This window comes from Pseudonaja textilis, chromosome 9 (genome assembly GCF_049901715.1).
Source record: "Pseudonaja textilis isolate UNSWEBS1 chromosome 9, rPseTex1.2, whole genome shotgun sequence".
Taxonomy (NCBI): domain Eukaryota; kingdom Metazoa; phylum Chordata; class Lepidosauria; order Squamata; family Elapidae; genus Pseudonaja; species Pseudonaja textilis.
In genome coordinates, this window is record NC_141998.1 from 27,110,699 (window position 1) to 27,126,124 (window position 15,426).

At 51.1% G+C, this 15,426-nt stretch overlaps 1 protein-coding gene across 1 annotated transcript in view; it reads right to left on the reverse strand.

Annotated features, from left to right (window-relative positions):
• SIK3 (SIK family kinase 3) overlaps window positions 1-11,684 on the reverse strand; it is a 38,057-nt gene extending 26,373 nt beyond the window's left edge. The window contains 1 exon segment of the mRNA XM_087938704.1: window positions 11,369-11,684. Within this exon segment, the coding sequence (XP_087794830.1) occupies window positions 11,369-11,668 (300 nt within the window). The 5' untranslated portion in view covers window positions 11,669-11,684.
• Between the last annotated feature and the right edge of the window lie 3,742 nt (window positions 11,685-15,426).

The window sequence follows — 15,426 nt, forward strand, 5'->3', positions numbered from 1 at the left end:
GCTGCAGACACAGAGCTAAAATGGTCTGTTTTCAAATACGGCTCTTCACCCGGTCTCTGGAGTGAAATTAAATGCCAGGTGTTAGCTTGCTACTCGGACTGCAACGCTAGGCAATTATTCCACGGATCCATGAAGACTTCCTCTTGTTTGTATTATTACTAAACAGGTCAAATTACCGGCTCTGCGTTTTTAAACCATCCTTTCAGCTGTGACCAAGCTTTAACTACTTGAAACCGCATTCTTGTCTCTCTGGATTGGGAAGACGGCGGAAGTTCGGTGGATGGGGGGGGAAGGGGGAGGTTTAACACACCCACCAAAGAAAGCAGCCACCTCAGTACAGAGCATCCTTATTCCCCGCACATTTTAATCACTTAGGTTTTTAAAGGTGTTTGTTCCAAAAGTGTCTGTTTTTTTTAATCCCTTCTCAATTTCCAATAGCACAAGAAGGGAGAAGGGCGCCTTGACTAGTTGGTGCAATATTCAAAGGTCTTCCCCAAATGGGAGAAACTCATCAGAAATCAGTCCCCCCAACATGACACTTAGAACTTCCTTGCCTGTTTCATAAATCGTATTCGCTGCTGGGGGGAAGGAGAAGGGTGAGCAGGCAAAACCCCACCTATTCTCTCTCTTTTGGAGGGAGGGAGCTGCTGTCGGTGAGCCTCATGATGCCAGAGGGGGAGGGGAGGGGGAGGGGAGGGGGACCGAGCTAATTTAAGCCAGTAGGATCTCCAAGCCCAGGTAGAGCACATCCTACAGTAGGGAAGGAGGCAGCAGAAGTGATGGGGGAACCGCTCCCTGTAACCCGCAGGAGCAGGCAAGCTGGCGGCCTCGCGCTCCTTGACGGCTGACCCTGCAGCCTGGGCGGGGGGAGGTCTGGGGCCCAAGGGCTACTTGGGGGGCCAGAGAGTCCCTGCCTTGGGCTTATGCATCGTGGGGGCTAGGCAGCCTCTGTGATAATCACCAACTGAGACGAGGACTAGAAAATACCTGAACTGGCACCTGCTGCAGGTTTAAACGCCCAACTACTGATTATGGGTGGCAAATGCAGGAGGCCCTCTCCCCAAAAGGTGCACGGATCCCTTTTTCGGTGTCCTTGGAGAGATCCCTTCCGCAGGCTCCCTCTCATCGGGGGACTAGCACTGAGAGATGGAGAGTCCCCATGGCGGCCTCCTCTGGCCGGCCAGCCTTTTGTCAAAATTAAAAACATCTGCCACTGGCCAAAATGCAGGATCTTGACACTCCCAAATTGCTGGTTCCTGTTGTGACTTGAATAGGGTGAAACTACAGAAATGGCACAAGCTCATCCGAAAAGCATCCCAGGCCAAAGCCGCAAGCGGGAAGGAGCAGAAGATGCCCCCAGTCCTGGGAATGCGGCTCCAGGCTCTCCGCCGGGTTCCCTGGGGCTTCGGTCCCCCACAAGCATCGCTTCCTCGGCTCTGCTGGGCAGAAACCCCTGGGCAGCAGCCTGAGCCGGAGGGCCCTGAGGAGAACTGCGAGGCCCAGAGACGGTCAGGGGGCCTGCCGTGCACAGCCATGGATCCACTTGACCAGGAAGGAGGCAATGGGGCCGGTGGCTCTTTAGCCGCCACCACGTCCCTCTCTTGGGCACTGAGGAAGGTCACGTGAAACTCCCTTGCGGGGAGCAAGAGGCCCTGAGCCCTCCATCGTACAACTTTAACTTAAAGGGGGAGACCAGCACAGCGCCTGGTGGTTTCCATGTCTGCAGTCGTACTACGTCACCTGACCGAAATAGAGCCGGGTGCAAAAAGGGGACAAACCTACACTCCGTATCTGTCAGCCCTCGCAAGCCACCTTTGCTTCCACCCATCCTTGCAGCGCCTCCCAGGTTGCTTCCCGGGCTTTCAATGGCTTTCTTTTTCAGGAAATTATTTTGCTAGACCACACAGGTAGTCCTTGCATAATGGCTGCTTGCTCAGAAACCATTTGAAGCAACGCTGGCACTAAACGAACGGGGCTCACGGCCAATCCTCCAAGTTACAGCCGCTGAAGAATGGTCCCTTTGGCCCCAGGATCAAAATTCACAGCATGGATTCAGCTCAGTCACCCTGATGACAGCCAACAGGCCACTCTGGCCATACAACACCTTCCTTTATTTTGGGAAATGCTACTGTCAGCAAAAATAATTCTAGAAATCTGAGGGCAAAAATGTCCATCACTCTATTCACAATATCATAATGGGATATGTGGGATATTTGTTATAGGGGAATCTGTGCCTTTTCAGAGAATATGACCATTTAAAAAAAAGAGGTGGTTTTATTTAAAATAGAAAAGAATACTCGTGACTGGAGAAGGACATTCCTGGCTTTTTTACATTGACCCTTAAAAAACCCACGACTTCTGTAGCCCCTCTGAGTCTTTGAAAGGAGCATCCCCCAACCAAAAGGCTGAGGGGGGCTTGGCTCCCTGCAGGGAAGAGCCTGGGAAAAGACACCCCCCCCACCAAGGTCTTTGGGGTGTGTTGGTTGCTCTGGAATCAGGTTTGCATCCAGCTCAGCTGCTATGAGGGGACCAGGGCACCTACAAGGGACGCCAGATAAGAGGTTATCTCCCGGCAAGGGACTCGCGACTTTCTTTTTGGCTGTTCACTTACTAAATAGCTCCCTTCCCCCCACCCCAACGAAAACGACCAGGAGGGTCTTCCCTTCCCTCTGGAGGGGCAGCAGGGGGCCTGGTGATACGGAAGCCGAGCTGAAGAGCCTGCCCGGCGTCTTGGAGAGAAGGGAGAGTGCGGCAGCAGGGAAGGGTGGGCTTCCGAGGCAAGGCCCCCCTCCTCGGTGGCTGGTGCGCTGCAAGAGAAGCCAGGGGCCTTTCAGCCAGCCGAAAGAATCAGACTTTTGTTATCCCGTTCCAGCAGTTCAGACAGTGGCCAGTACAGCCACAAAGAGGACGTCGCTGCCCTAGAGCTCGCCTCACGCCATACCAGATACCTTTTGCTTCTTTACGGCTGGGTGAGTGACTGTCTGGGGTCAGACCATCCCGGCCTCGTCAGTCAACCATGGCAATGGGGTCCATGAACGCAGTGGATCACCACCTCCACCATTCTCCTAAGAGGACGAAGGCACCCGCCAACTCCAGGGCTGCCTTGGATCATGTACATTACCTGGGCCAACAGAACACACTTTAGTGTGGTGCAGTGACAGCCTATCCCTTTATATAGATCTACGCTTCACACAGCCGGCTCCCTCATCCCATCAGCAGGCTGAACAGTAACATCCTTTCAAATTTGCAGAGAAGTAAGACAAAGATATCTCTGCTATAGATTCCTAGAATTGAGGAGGGCCGCTACTCGCAAAATAATCGGAGCTGGCTTTCCTTCACCCAATACCTGTGCATTTGATTACTTGCCTGCAGAAATGGAAATATGTTACACCAATCTTTTGTCAATATCAGGTTGTTTTGAATTTTGGGGGCATTTGGAGGTAGGGGATAACCACAGGTTTTCTAAGGTTAAAAGAAAGACAAAGCTTAGCTCCTAGTGGTTTCATGGCCACATGATGTCATTTTCTTAATAACAATCCCAAATCACCTTCTTTGGGAAAGTATTTTTTGCTTCCAGTCTGAAATTGTCTGGTGGTCCCAAGCAGATAGTAGCCAGACAGTAAAACTGTAAAACTGTACCATCCACAAAGCTGACAAAAATCCCTCCCAAGAGTACAAGTTCCGAGACGAGACAGCCCTCTGCTATCTCAATCCCTCCGCTTTGTTAAGGAACAGCCTGAGAATCACTTCAAACCAGCCGTAAATCCACCTGTCAGGGATCACGGAGGTGTTGGCTGAGGAAAAGTCCTGCCATTTATGAGAATTATCACCAAACAATCAGGTACTGAAGTGGTTCCTGGTTCTCCGTAGGTTGCAGACTGGGGGGGGAAAGGCTGAACAGCCTCAGAATAATTAGCACACACAAACACACACACACATTCAGAACATTTAGGAAAGTGTTCAGAGTGGATTCTTGGAACTCTTAGATAAGAGCCGGTGTGGGGGAGTGGTAAGGATGTTGGACTAGGGAGGCCTCAGTCTTGCTAACTGTTAACATTTTCCAGGACACTGAAGAAAAGACAAGGAGGTTTGCTGTCCTAGCTCTCATCCTGGCCAACAGGGAAGAGCAGACTGGGCAAGTAAAAACAACAGGAACCTTGGGAGAAAGTCCTCGTATCACCTTGGAGTCCCCAAATATTGCAGCCAATGAGATTGGAACGTGGCTGTCCTTGCACGCTTTACTACCTCGGAAGAGCCCATTTCAACAAGCTTTGAAGAAGACACAGGAGGCAGGACAGAATCCTCAGGCAGAGGAAAATGCAAAAGGATTCGAAGTGTCTCCAAAGCACGTGACTACCATGGAAGCACAATCGAAGATCCCTGCCACCAGGAGGAAAAAAAGCGAGGAGGGGAAAGAGCTTGAGAAACCGCTGCTCAGGGCCAGACCTAAATAAAAGGGGCATCTATTGGAAACGGGATCCCTGTATCTGCAGACATCAAGGTTGAAGCACCAAAGGAGCAAAGGCGCGCAAGGGCAGTGAGGTGCAATGAAAAGGGGGGAAGCGGGTTGGCAGTAGGAAGGAAGGGAGGGGCCTTCTGTCCGGAGCAATTGGTTGGGTGGCAACAGGTGGGCGAGAAAGGACAACCTGCCTCGATTCCTACCTTGTGTTGGATTTCTCCCCAAAGGGGAACCCTCTTCAAGGGGGCCAGAACAGAGCAACTGGCCACTTGGAGCAGCAAACCAAGCTAAGCGCCAAAATGGCTAAAGAACTCCTAGCCAACCCAAATGGACTTCGAGTCCACCAGACTGAAGGGTCATGACCTGCGTGTGGATGTCAGCTCCCGTCTGTCTTCCTTGAAGACCCCCGGAAGAAGAGCCCGCTGCCCACCCCCGTTTGGGAGGGGGCAGAAGAGGGCCAAGGACCACGAGGGACGAGGCGGCTTGGTGCAGGGATTGGACCAGCCTCCAAAGCCGACGGTTTGTGAATATTTTAAAAAGACCACATTGCTTAGCACAAGCCAGACAGAGCACGTTTATTTTTGAAGAAAACACAAGACACGCCAAACAAGCTGATCCGCTTTTTAGACCTGTTAGTTGACCAAAAGAATGTTGGGGATATAATCACAAGTTCAGCAGCGCATCTGAGAGGTCTCCTTTGAAATCCTAAGAAAGAAAACAACACAATGTGGGCTGGACTCTGCTGCCATTGGGCAGATTTAGAACTGGTTGAACAAATCGTGTCTCACATGTGCACACACGTACACACACCCTAATAGTTCTGGGTCAAGTGGAACAAAGGGTGTCGAGTGGCATACCACAGAGTTCTGTTCTAGGTCCTGCTCTCTTCAAAATTGGAAAGTATGATTATTAAATTTATGGTAGACAAGAAAAAAAGAATAAGAGCAAACACATTAGAGGCCAGGATCAAGTTTCAGGATATGCCTGGGCCCCACAGTGAGAAGATACCAAAAGGAAGAATTGCAGCAGAGACAAAGGTGAAGAAGTCCTTCCTCTGGATGGGGAACAGGGGCATAATGAGGGTGGAATGGGATGGACGACAGTGGCAAGCGGTACGTATCAAACAATCTGTGTGTCTCGGTGAATCAAAATATGATGAACATGATGACATAAATAAAAGATGAAGACATAAGCCGAAGCATGATGCAGCTGCAAACAAGGCAAGTATAATTGTAGGCTGCATCCAAGAAATGCCATCAGTATTCTGTATTTATCACAGCATCCTCAATTTCCCTCCGCTTCCGAAAAAGACTTCAAGAACTGGATAAAGTCTTGGGGGGCGGTGCAGTGGAGAAGAACTATGGTAGGGGCTGGGGGAAAAGAGGTTGGAGACATGAGGTATGCTTAGCCCAAAGAAGAGAAGACTGCAGGGAGACTTTGAAGGGCTGTCAGAGAGACAAGGGGGGGGCTGTTTCTTCAGTGCCCTTGCAGAAGACAATGCAAGAAGCTGGCTCTAAATGATAGGAAAGCCGCTTGTAACTGGCGATCAGGGAGGCCTTCCTGGCGGCAGGAGCCTCTCCTGAGTGGCGGAAGAGGAGTCTGCTATCCCAGACTTTGGTTTTTAACTTGAGGAGGAAGATGTTTCACTTCTTACCCAGGAAGCTTCTTCGTTCAGAATTGAAGATGCTGCTTGGATGAAGAGCGAAATGTCTTTCTCAAGGGGAAAAAAAGGAGTCCAGCTGCCTTTTGAAAAACACTTTTGAAACAACCATGATCTGGATGTCTCTCCACAGATATTATCCTGCCCCGGCATGGTTTAAACAGGTGTTGGATGGCCATCGTCAAGGAAGTACGGCAGGGAGTAGAGCCGGATTTTGCCCATCATCTCTTCCATCCGTTATATTCTAACTCATCTAACTTGGTGCCACTAGTCGTTCTGGAGCATAATTCCCTCTTTGGCATGGTTCCTGGTGGCTACATACGGTTTTTTTCTATTGGAACTGCCTTCTTCCTCCCTGCACAACTCATCCCGTTCCAAAGCAATTTCAAAACTATACCAGCCTCCCATCCTGCCTCCCCCTCCCAACTTACCCTGTCTGATTTTTCCTCTCCTCCTCCCCGACTCACAGGTACCCTGGTTGCCATGGTGAAAGCTGGGAGGGGTTTGTTTTGCAGTCCACGCAGCTTCCTGGCTTGACGGGCACTTTGTGGTTCCAGGTGCCTGAGACTCACTGCTGCTTCAGCACCTGTCCTCCTTCTGCAGCCTCGAGGCCTCCAGGTGAAGCAGACTACACATTTCACCCACCAGCCTGAAGGAAAAGATCTCAGTCCACAGGACTTAAACTCAAGTTTGCCCTCCTCAAAATCTAAAGCACTCCGGTTGTCTGGGTGCCACTTTGATACAGATTTCACACGTATCTCCAAAATGGTTTGTTCCAGAGTTGCACACGCCCTTCAGTATAAATCAAGGTACTATTCCCTTCTCAAGCAAATTTACTAATTTCCTCCCAGAGACTTCCTCACAACAATACTTGGTGAAGCAAAAATCCCTTTGCTGATGAAGCATGCTGGTGACCTATGGTCAACCCACAGATATATCTCAAGGAATATCAAGTGAAACTACACTCTCTACTAAATTGGCAAACACTCTCTTCCCCAAAGAAGACAAAGGGTCGTGAAAACAGCCTTTCTTTTCCCCAGTTATGTCCACTGCAATTTCTTGGGAGAAGGGATGTATTTATCTGCTTTTAAATAGAGACTTTAGCTCACACAGACATTCATACCCTCAAAAACTTCTACAACCAGTTGCAAATCAGTATTGCAGACAAATAAGTGAATGTGGGCAGAGGTCACCATAACAGCCACTCAGCAACTAAACGCTACTCTCAGGATTGTGAGAAAAGTGCAACTTGTTTCCTAGCTGTGCAGTCAAAGCGTAAGAGCACCCGCAAACTCCTCCAGTCTTTGACCAGCCAACTCCTAAAGAGCAGCCCAGTCTGCTTTCAAATAAACATATGCGCAATGTCCTGCTTAGGCCACATAGTTGAGATTTCAAAGATGTACTTCTCCAGCCCAGGTGCAGGCACATGCTACCATAGCTTAGACGGATCCCATTCATGAGAATTAACATATAGAAGACCTAAACGGCCTTGGATAGACCTCCTAGATGCTGAGCTGCCAACTAGACAATCACTCAGTGAAGAGTTTTAGGCGTAAGATATAAAGGCTTAGCAGGGATGGACACGATTAGGGCTTGGATGGAGATTACTGGGAAATCCCAGGACTGCAGCCTAGACCTGGTGAACTGATACTGAACCCTAGCTGAAGTGCCTTTTGGTTTTTACTTAGTCTTGGTGAAAACGTTCAATATCGCTCTTGTTCTGTGGAGGACAATAACAACCGCTGACGATCACGGAGATTTCAGGATGCTCGCCATCTTGGTTGTTATCAGGAAGGCTAAGCATGGTGCTGAGCCTCTTCTCGCCATGCCAGTGAAGATGATAGGCTCCTCCAGAGAACCTTCAGCCGCCTCTCATCAGCGGCTTATAACTTTACACCACAGTTTTCAGGGTCCTCGGGTAAAAAGTAGGAGCTGTTCCATCAACTGAATTGCGCTGGATAGATTTAGCACTTACAGAGAATACTTATACCCACAACATTCTTTGAGCTAAAAAATTATTCAGAGCCCAGATAAAGTAGTTAATAGCCAAAATGTATTTAATACATCCTTCCATCACTCAAAAAGCACCCAGGGAATCACTGAGTGAAGAAGCTGGCAGCCGCTCTCTGCTTCTTTCCCCATCCATGTAAGCTTCCTCCTCCTCCTCCTCCTCCTCTACAGAGATTCCCTTGCAAACCTATCCAGATTCCTGGCGAAACCACAAGCCCCAGGAGTGCGGCTAAAGAAGGGGGCTTCTAATCCAGGGCAGAAAGATCCTCCGCAGGACTGGACAGCAGAGGGTCTTCAGCAGGCAGAGGAGGTCAGATCGGGAACCAAGGGCCACCTGAAGGGGCTGCCAGAGCGCCTGGTTCAGGAGGCACGAGAGTCCCCCCGACACGCCCGGGAGGAGCAGAAGAGCCAGAGGGGACGACCGCCTCCGTTCATGCCCACCAGCCAAGCAGGTGCATGCGCCGCACGCCTCCCTCCTAGAGAGGCCTTTTAGGAGGCCCTGCAGGCAGAAGCCCGATCAGATTCAGCCGGGGGCTTTCCCTGGAAGGGCCTACAAAGGCTCCCCGGACAGACAGGCTGTCCTTTCAGCAAAGTAGCCACAAAACAGGTAGAATTATCCAAACCAAAACCAAAACTCTTTGGCAGGTGCAAAGCCACCAAGGGAAAGGTCCTGAAGGGCAGGCTCTCCCACTTCAGCCACTGGGTGCCTGGAGCCGACATCTTTCTCCTGCTCATCTCAAGGATGTGAAAACTCTGCTCTCCTTTCCCAAATGACTGGGAGGGAGGGAGGGAGGGAGGGACAAGTCCGCTGCAGGGACATCAGACTCACTCGGCCTTTGGAAGAAGGCAGGTAAAGAGCAGAACGGCTCCAGCCAAGAAAGAGGTCCTTCATGCACACCCACTTACCAGCCAAACAGGCAAGGGTAACGGGGGCAGGGGCATTCTGCTTGTCTCCCCACCACAGGACCCTTGGAAGCCTGCACTCTGGCCTCTGAGCCAGGGCACACAGGGAGGGAGCCCTGGGTGGGGTGGCGGGGGAGGAGGAGGAGGAGGAGGAGGAGGAGGAGGGCGGCTTCTTTAGATCCTCACTCTCTGGCTCTTGAATGCCAGCAGCCCTTTTGACGGTTGGTGCCAATTGCTATATTTGTCTCATAAAACAGTCATCTGTTTTGATAAGCAACTTTTGGATTCTCTCATGATTCTCTTTATCATAGTTAGACATTTCCAAAAATCTGAAAGCTAAAACCTAATTCCAAATTCATCATTATACCAGTCCTCCTCCTTTTTGTGGTGTCTTTGGAACTTTGAGAAGGAGAATAGGGCTCATCTTTTTATTAACCTGTGTTGATACTGTGGAAGTTCTTTCTTCCAAAGAACAGGATATTAAATACTAAAATATTTCAGATAACACACATAAAATAAACTTCTACTACTTTCAATACTGAAAAAACATTATTATAAAATTGAAGTGCATTTTTCAAAGAACGTCCCAAGGTTCCAGTTCTTTCTAAAGAATGCCCCATAAACCTTTCTTGTCTACCTGAGGCAGCTAAGCCAGGCTGCAGGCAGGATTCCTGTCAGAGTGGTTAGAAGCCCTTGGGAGGGGTGTTCCCCATAATGACCTCCTTCCTACTCCAAATCTAACCCCACACTGAACCATCCAAACTCTCTGGTGGAACACGTAAACAGTCATGCATTTGTTTCCACATGTGTTTGAAGCCAGTCTGCGCTCTCTGAAGCACTACAGGACCAACCCCAGTAAAGACCACCAAACACAGAAACTAGAGAAACCCTCCTTAAACCACCTTTGCTCATCACGGTCTCCTTCAGAAACGTAGGTGAACTTCAAGGACCAAAGAAATGGAGAGAATGAAGAGTTTCTGTCTGGAGAAGTGCCCATTTTTCAGAGGGATCGGGGGCCGGGCTTTTAACAGGCAGTGATTCCTCTCCACTCAGGAGGAGAACTTAATCAGGTTCAGGATGCATTTCAGAGGCCAGTCAATGTCCCTGATCCCACAAACCACTATATTTCTTTACCAAGGATCCTAAACACAGGAAGAAATTTTTTTTTTTCTGATTCAAGTACCTGGTTTAAAATACTGTAAGAGTGTTCAGCCAATAAGCTTCCCTAATCTAGATACATCCCAAAATAACAAAAGAATCACTACAAGGTAAACTTCCAAGAATGTCGACGCCACAAAATAGTGATCTGTAACCAAAACCAACAGCAAATAAAAAAAGTAGACCGTGCATGTCCAGAAGACACCCTCTCCACAGCCAACGCAACTGCACCCTACAAGGGCTCCCCCCTGGGAGGGGGGGGGGAGCCACGGGGACCTCTGGGGGAAGCTGTTCCAGGCCAAGCAGGCTTCCCAGGCCCCCGTCCGGGCACCATCGAATCAAAGGAGGGAAGAGGCTCCCTCGGCTGTCCCTCCAAGCTTAGGATCACAACAGCGACCTTGCCTGATGCTCCCTGCCCGGAACAGAAGCAAAGCCTCCGCACACAGGAGACCCGCTGGTTCGGCCGGGTCCCTCCAGATTGGGCAGCCGCTCCCCGCTGCCCCTGGCCAAGGCAAGCAGCGAGAGAGCCGGCTAAGGGAGCCGATACGCTCCCCTGACCGGAGTGGAAGTCTGCACCAGGCTCACCCTGGATCGCCTGGCCCACAGGATCCGGCAAAGGCAAAACCATCTCTGCATCCGGAACCGGGAACTCGCCGGCAAGTGCTCGCCCCCTCCCGGGCCCCGGGAGACCCGGCACAGGCCCCGGCCCTCCTCCCGCAACCGCCGGGCGCCCGGCTCCCCTCGGCAGAGAGGCCCTGGGAGGCGGGCGGAAAGCGGGCGCTTCTCCGGGCAGGGATGGCTGGAGGCGGCCGGGGCAGGGGAGATGCCGCCGAGACACCCCCCGCGAAGCCCCCGCCTCTCGCGGAAGGTCAAGGCAAAGGAAGCGTCCCCGCCGGTCCAGGCGCGCTTCGGAGAGCCGCCTCAGGACCGGGGCGCCCCTCGGCCTCGGCGGGGAACGCGAATCCCCGGGCAAAGGCGGAAGAGCGCGGCCGGCGAGGGAGCCGCGGCGGGGCCTGCTCGTCCGAGCGCACTCCGCAGCCGCAGCGGCCGCCCTCCCGATCCGGGGTCGGACGGGGCTCCGCCGCTAGATTCCCCCCTCCGGCCGGCGGGCCGCCTGCGAGGCCTCGGACTCGCGTAGCGCGGCGGAGCGGAGCCGAGGGGCAGGCGCGCCGGCTCACCTTGACGCGAGTGACGAGGTGCGTGGCCAGCTTGACGACGGCGAAGTTGCCCTTGCCGATGGTGCGCTCGATCTCGTAGTAGCCGATGCGCGCGGGGCCCGGAGGGCGGCCCGCGGAGGGCGGCGGGGCCAGGCGGGGGCCCGGGGCCGCGAGCGGGGCCCCCCCGGACACCGCAGCCGCCGCCATCTTACCCTGAAGGAGCCGACGACGACCCTCCCCCGCACCGCCGCCCCCGCCGCCGCCGCCGCCGCCGCCTCCTCCTCCTCCTCCTCCCGGAGCTGCGGCACCGCGTGAGCTCATCCGCACAGGGGCGGGGTCGCCGCCGCCGCCATAGCAACCGGCGGGGGAGGAGCGCGCCCGGCAGCGACGGTCGTGACGCGGGAGGACGTCAGCACCGCCACGAGCGTCCTGATTGGCCTGCGGAAGAGCGCTACGGCGCGCGCGAAGGCACAAGCCGCCTCGGACTCCGTGTAGCAGCGACCTCCGCGAAGGCCGCCTTCGCCCGCCGCTGAGCTGACCCTGCTGGCTGACCAAAGGCTCCCGGAAAGCCTTCCCCCCAGCCCGCTTGGTCCGTTCAAGGCAGACGCCCGAGGCCTCCAGCACCGTCAAGTCGAAGTCGGTGCCGGGCAGCCTCGCCCTGGCAGAGGGAGGCTTCAGCCACCTGCCTTTGGGCGCTGGGCAGTCGCAGGAAAAACGGCCCGCAAAGGCACGAGGGGGCCGGGCAGCCTCCAGCGGCCGCTCTCGGGCGACGACAGGCGGGAGCGGGACGGAGGAAGGCCGCTCGAGCGAGGCCAGGCGAGGAGGAAGAAGCGCCCGGCTTTTTTTCAGAAAGGGAACCCGTGGCAGAAAATGGAGCCAATGCCTAAGGAGGCATTTTTCGAGCCAAATAAAGATCCTGGCAGCTCCCTGAATGCAGTCATCAATCATATGAATTGAAAGGGGAGGTTAAACCAAGCAAAGGAAACGGTTGTACGATAAATATGGAAAAGCTCCGGTAGCAGTTTATAAAATAACATTTAGGTAGAATTAAGAGGACTCCTGCCAGCTATCATTCGATTCTTCTGCAGAATGTTGCCAGTGGCAGCCGCACTTTTCAGCACATCGTGGGAACTACCTCTCTATTGTTCTTGTGTGAAGAAAGTAGGAAGAGAGCCCTTGCATTAGCACAGAAAGTTTGCAGTGGATGCAGGCTAGATGAATTTGGATGAATTCTTCACGACTCCCAACCAGAAATAATAAGTTCCTGATCTTCCATAGATGTGGATTTTCAGAGGGCCTCCGGACTAGAACAATTTGCTCTCAGTCTTAAAAGCTTGGACAAACCTGAGTCAGAATACTAGGTTGTGGTCTCAGAAGGCACTGTGCCGCCCTGGATTGAAGCTGGAAACTCCAACTGAGAAGCGACTTCCCACCTGGGATTCCTCAGCAAGAGCTGGGAAGAACTACTTTGTGCCCTCTAGAGTTCTTGACTAAAACCCTCCCAGGACCTTGTCAGTAGCCATGCTGGCTAGGATTCATAGAGTTAAGATCTGAAGTATTTACCTGGTAAACCTAGTTTACACATCCCAGGTTCTGAGCAACTTCATAAAGGATACAGCTGACAATGGAAATTAATTGCAGTACTGTATTCCAGTGTCCCAGTTCTTAAAATCCACTCCCTAAAGTTGAGGAAGTTGGCCTCTTTGCTAGCTGTTTAAAAGACCTTAAATATACATTATAAACAGACTCTGATTTATCATAATTGTTGATGTTAATTTTTCTGCTTGCGCATTTTAAATTACGTTTTCCTCCTCATCACTGAGGTACTCCAGTAGTTGGTGGTTTATTAAGTAGTAATGTTTTAACCAAACAGGAAAAGCAAAATAGGTCTTGGTGTGAGTTGCTAGCACAGCCAAATGATAATTGCTGTTGCTTCATGTTCTTGGGAACTGGCCCCAGGCGTCTCTTTGGCCGCCGAAGGTTGGCTAGGCTGGCTTTTTGCCTGCTGAAGCATAGCTAAGGCTCCTATGGCATTCTGCAAGCAACAGGTGTGAGGAAGAGGAGTTCCATATTTGAGCTCCTTAGAAGTGTAGCTGCACTGAGATTAGATATTCCATATGCCGTTATTGTAAGGTCCCATCCCCAACTGGATCCTGTTCGATGAAGAAGAACAGCCATTTGGGGGACCCTGCCTAAGATCTCATAAAATAGCCATCGACATTAATAACATTTAGACTTCTATAACGGACCACGGTGCTTTACAGTACACCCTTCCATCCTCAGAAAGATAAAAGTCTGAATCAACCTTGAGCCACTCTGGGTCAGACTTCAGTCTGTGGGCAGTTTGCCTGCAGTGCTGCATTTAATCACTGTTTCACTAGGGCTGTTGATAACCTGCCCCTTGTATGAGTGTTTGAGAAGAGAGAGGATCTGGTCTGATGGAGGCAGAATTTAAAGGTAAGAATGTGATTCACAAAATAAACACATTTCTCCTTTTCTGTCTTTTTTTAAATCAGATCTTCAAAAGAAAAGAGGAAGATAACTTTCCATTTTATGTTCCTCTTCTTCATCATTGTTTCTCCTACTAATAGCTACCAAATGATCTTGACCCAGCCGCAGAAAAAGCTACTCAGTGCTTCCAGAATTTGAGAGCTTAATACATGGTAATGACAGCTCTAATCCATCACAAATGTTGACCACTCATTAATTTGACAGTCCAAATGTTTATAGATGTGGACCATGTTGGCAACATCAAAAGGAGAAGCTGCATGAGATGCGCATGACTCCCAGTTAAAGGGCTTGACTGCAGCTGGCTGTTGGGTCTGCTCCATGTAGAGATCTGTGGCCTGCATCTTTTACTAAGACTGCTCCCTTCCAACTTTTTCCTAGGGAAACAGCTGAATTAGTCTCCAGCAGCCCAGTGGTTGCCAGTGACAACACTGGAGCATCATCTCCTCTGAAATCAAAGAACAGGTGTGGAGTTACCTGTTGAAAAGAGAATCAAAGGGTAATCCTTGCTTAGAGGGGAGGAAGGAACTCTCATACTTAGATGGCTAACCTGACCTTTTGTGGGTTTCAAGTGAAAAAGCATATTTGGTGCTGTTGCTTTATTTGGCTATTTCCATTACACCACCACCTTCCTTGATTCAGTCATCTGTGCCTTGTTTTGTTCTGTGACCTCAAAAATGCCCAACAAGGAATTATTGTTGAAGACCAAATGGCCTCAGTTTCTCTGGGTCAAATTCAATAGGAAGGCAAGACAAGACATTTTATTTGGGGGAAAGGCATGAGAGTAGCTGATGTCCTGTGCTATAATAAGAGGGTAGTTTCATCTTCTACTCCCTGCGCCAACCCTAAATATTTCACTTTCCTTTCCCACAGCTTATCAGCCTTGGAGCAAGGCTTGTTCAAACCCCTGATATCTCCAGCTTGAAAATCTTTGGCTCTCAATATTATTGCTACAGTGACAAGCAGCAGGTTCTTAGCTACTTAGGGTGGGCACCTCTTCTGGCAAAGGAAGAGAGGCCCCAGCCAGAGAACGATCAAGGGTGTTAACACGCAAGTCTCTAAGCATCAAGAGAAAGGAATTTGGTTCTTTAAGCAGCAAGTGCATGAAGGGTATCAGCACCAAAGAATATGCTCTTAATAGGAAAGGGGGGAGTGTGGCAACTATACAGCTAATTCTTTTACAAAACTAAAATTAAACATATTTTTGCTTTGGGACTTTAAACTGATGATTATCCAATGGTTAACATTACACTGTTTCCAATTGTAAAATGTCAGTTATTTCAGATCCCTAAGAAATCTTCAAAGTCGGGTAACCCAACTTAGTGGGTTTCAAATATTTATTGTCCATTCCACGAAAATCCTTCGTTGCCAGGAGGCTTTGGGGTGCTGAACCGGGACCAGGCAGTGGGGAAGTAAGGCTTCCCTCTGATTTGCACCCCCAGCTCCCCACTGCCGTTTGGGCACGAGCGGACGCGCCTCATCGGGGGCCGCTTCAGAGCTCTCCTGGGGCGGGAAGCGGTGCCGGCCTCTGGCCAAGACCTGGCAGGAATGCGCCCTTCCAGGCGACTGGG